At 56.7% G+C, this 268-nt stretch overlaps 1 protein-coding gene across 1 annotated transcript in view; it reads left to right on the top strand.

Annotated features, from left to right (window-relative positions):
• Window positions 1-268, top strand: part of MALL (mal, T-cell differentiation protein-like) — a 2,609-nt gene that overhangs the window by 1,752 nt on the left and 589 nt on the right. Inside the window, exon 3 of the mRNA XM_010136743.1 lies at window positions 211-267. Coding sequence (XP_010135045.1) covers window positions 211-267 — 57 coding nt within the window. The remainder of the gene's footprint in view (window positions 1-210; window position 268) is intronic.

Here is a 268-nt window from a genome sequence, read left to right on the forward strand (position 1 = left end):
TGCTCTTCTTTTGCCTTGACTGGCAATGCTGAGGGTGCTGTATGGGCACAGGGGAGGGTTCAGCATGGCATGTGCGTTTGGTCCCAGCCTGCCTGGGCACTCGCTGTCCCATTTGAGCACTCACTGTTGCAGAGGAAGGACCTTGTCCTCAGGGTGAACCAGAGAAGGACAGTCCCAGGCTCTGATCGTCACTGCTCCCTTGTTTTGCAGGACAGTTTGTACCACGGCGCCACGGCCATTCTGTACATGAGCGCTGCTGTCTTGCAAG

Source organism: Buceros rhinoceros, unplaced genomic scaffold (genome assembly GCF_000710305.1).
Source record: "Buceros rhinoceros silvestris isolate BGI_N320 unplaced genomic scaffold, ASM71030v1 scaffold12465, whole genome shotgun sequence".
NCBI lineage: Eukaryota > Metazoa > Chordata > Aves > Bucerotiformes > Bucerotidae > Buceros > Buceros rhinoceros.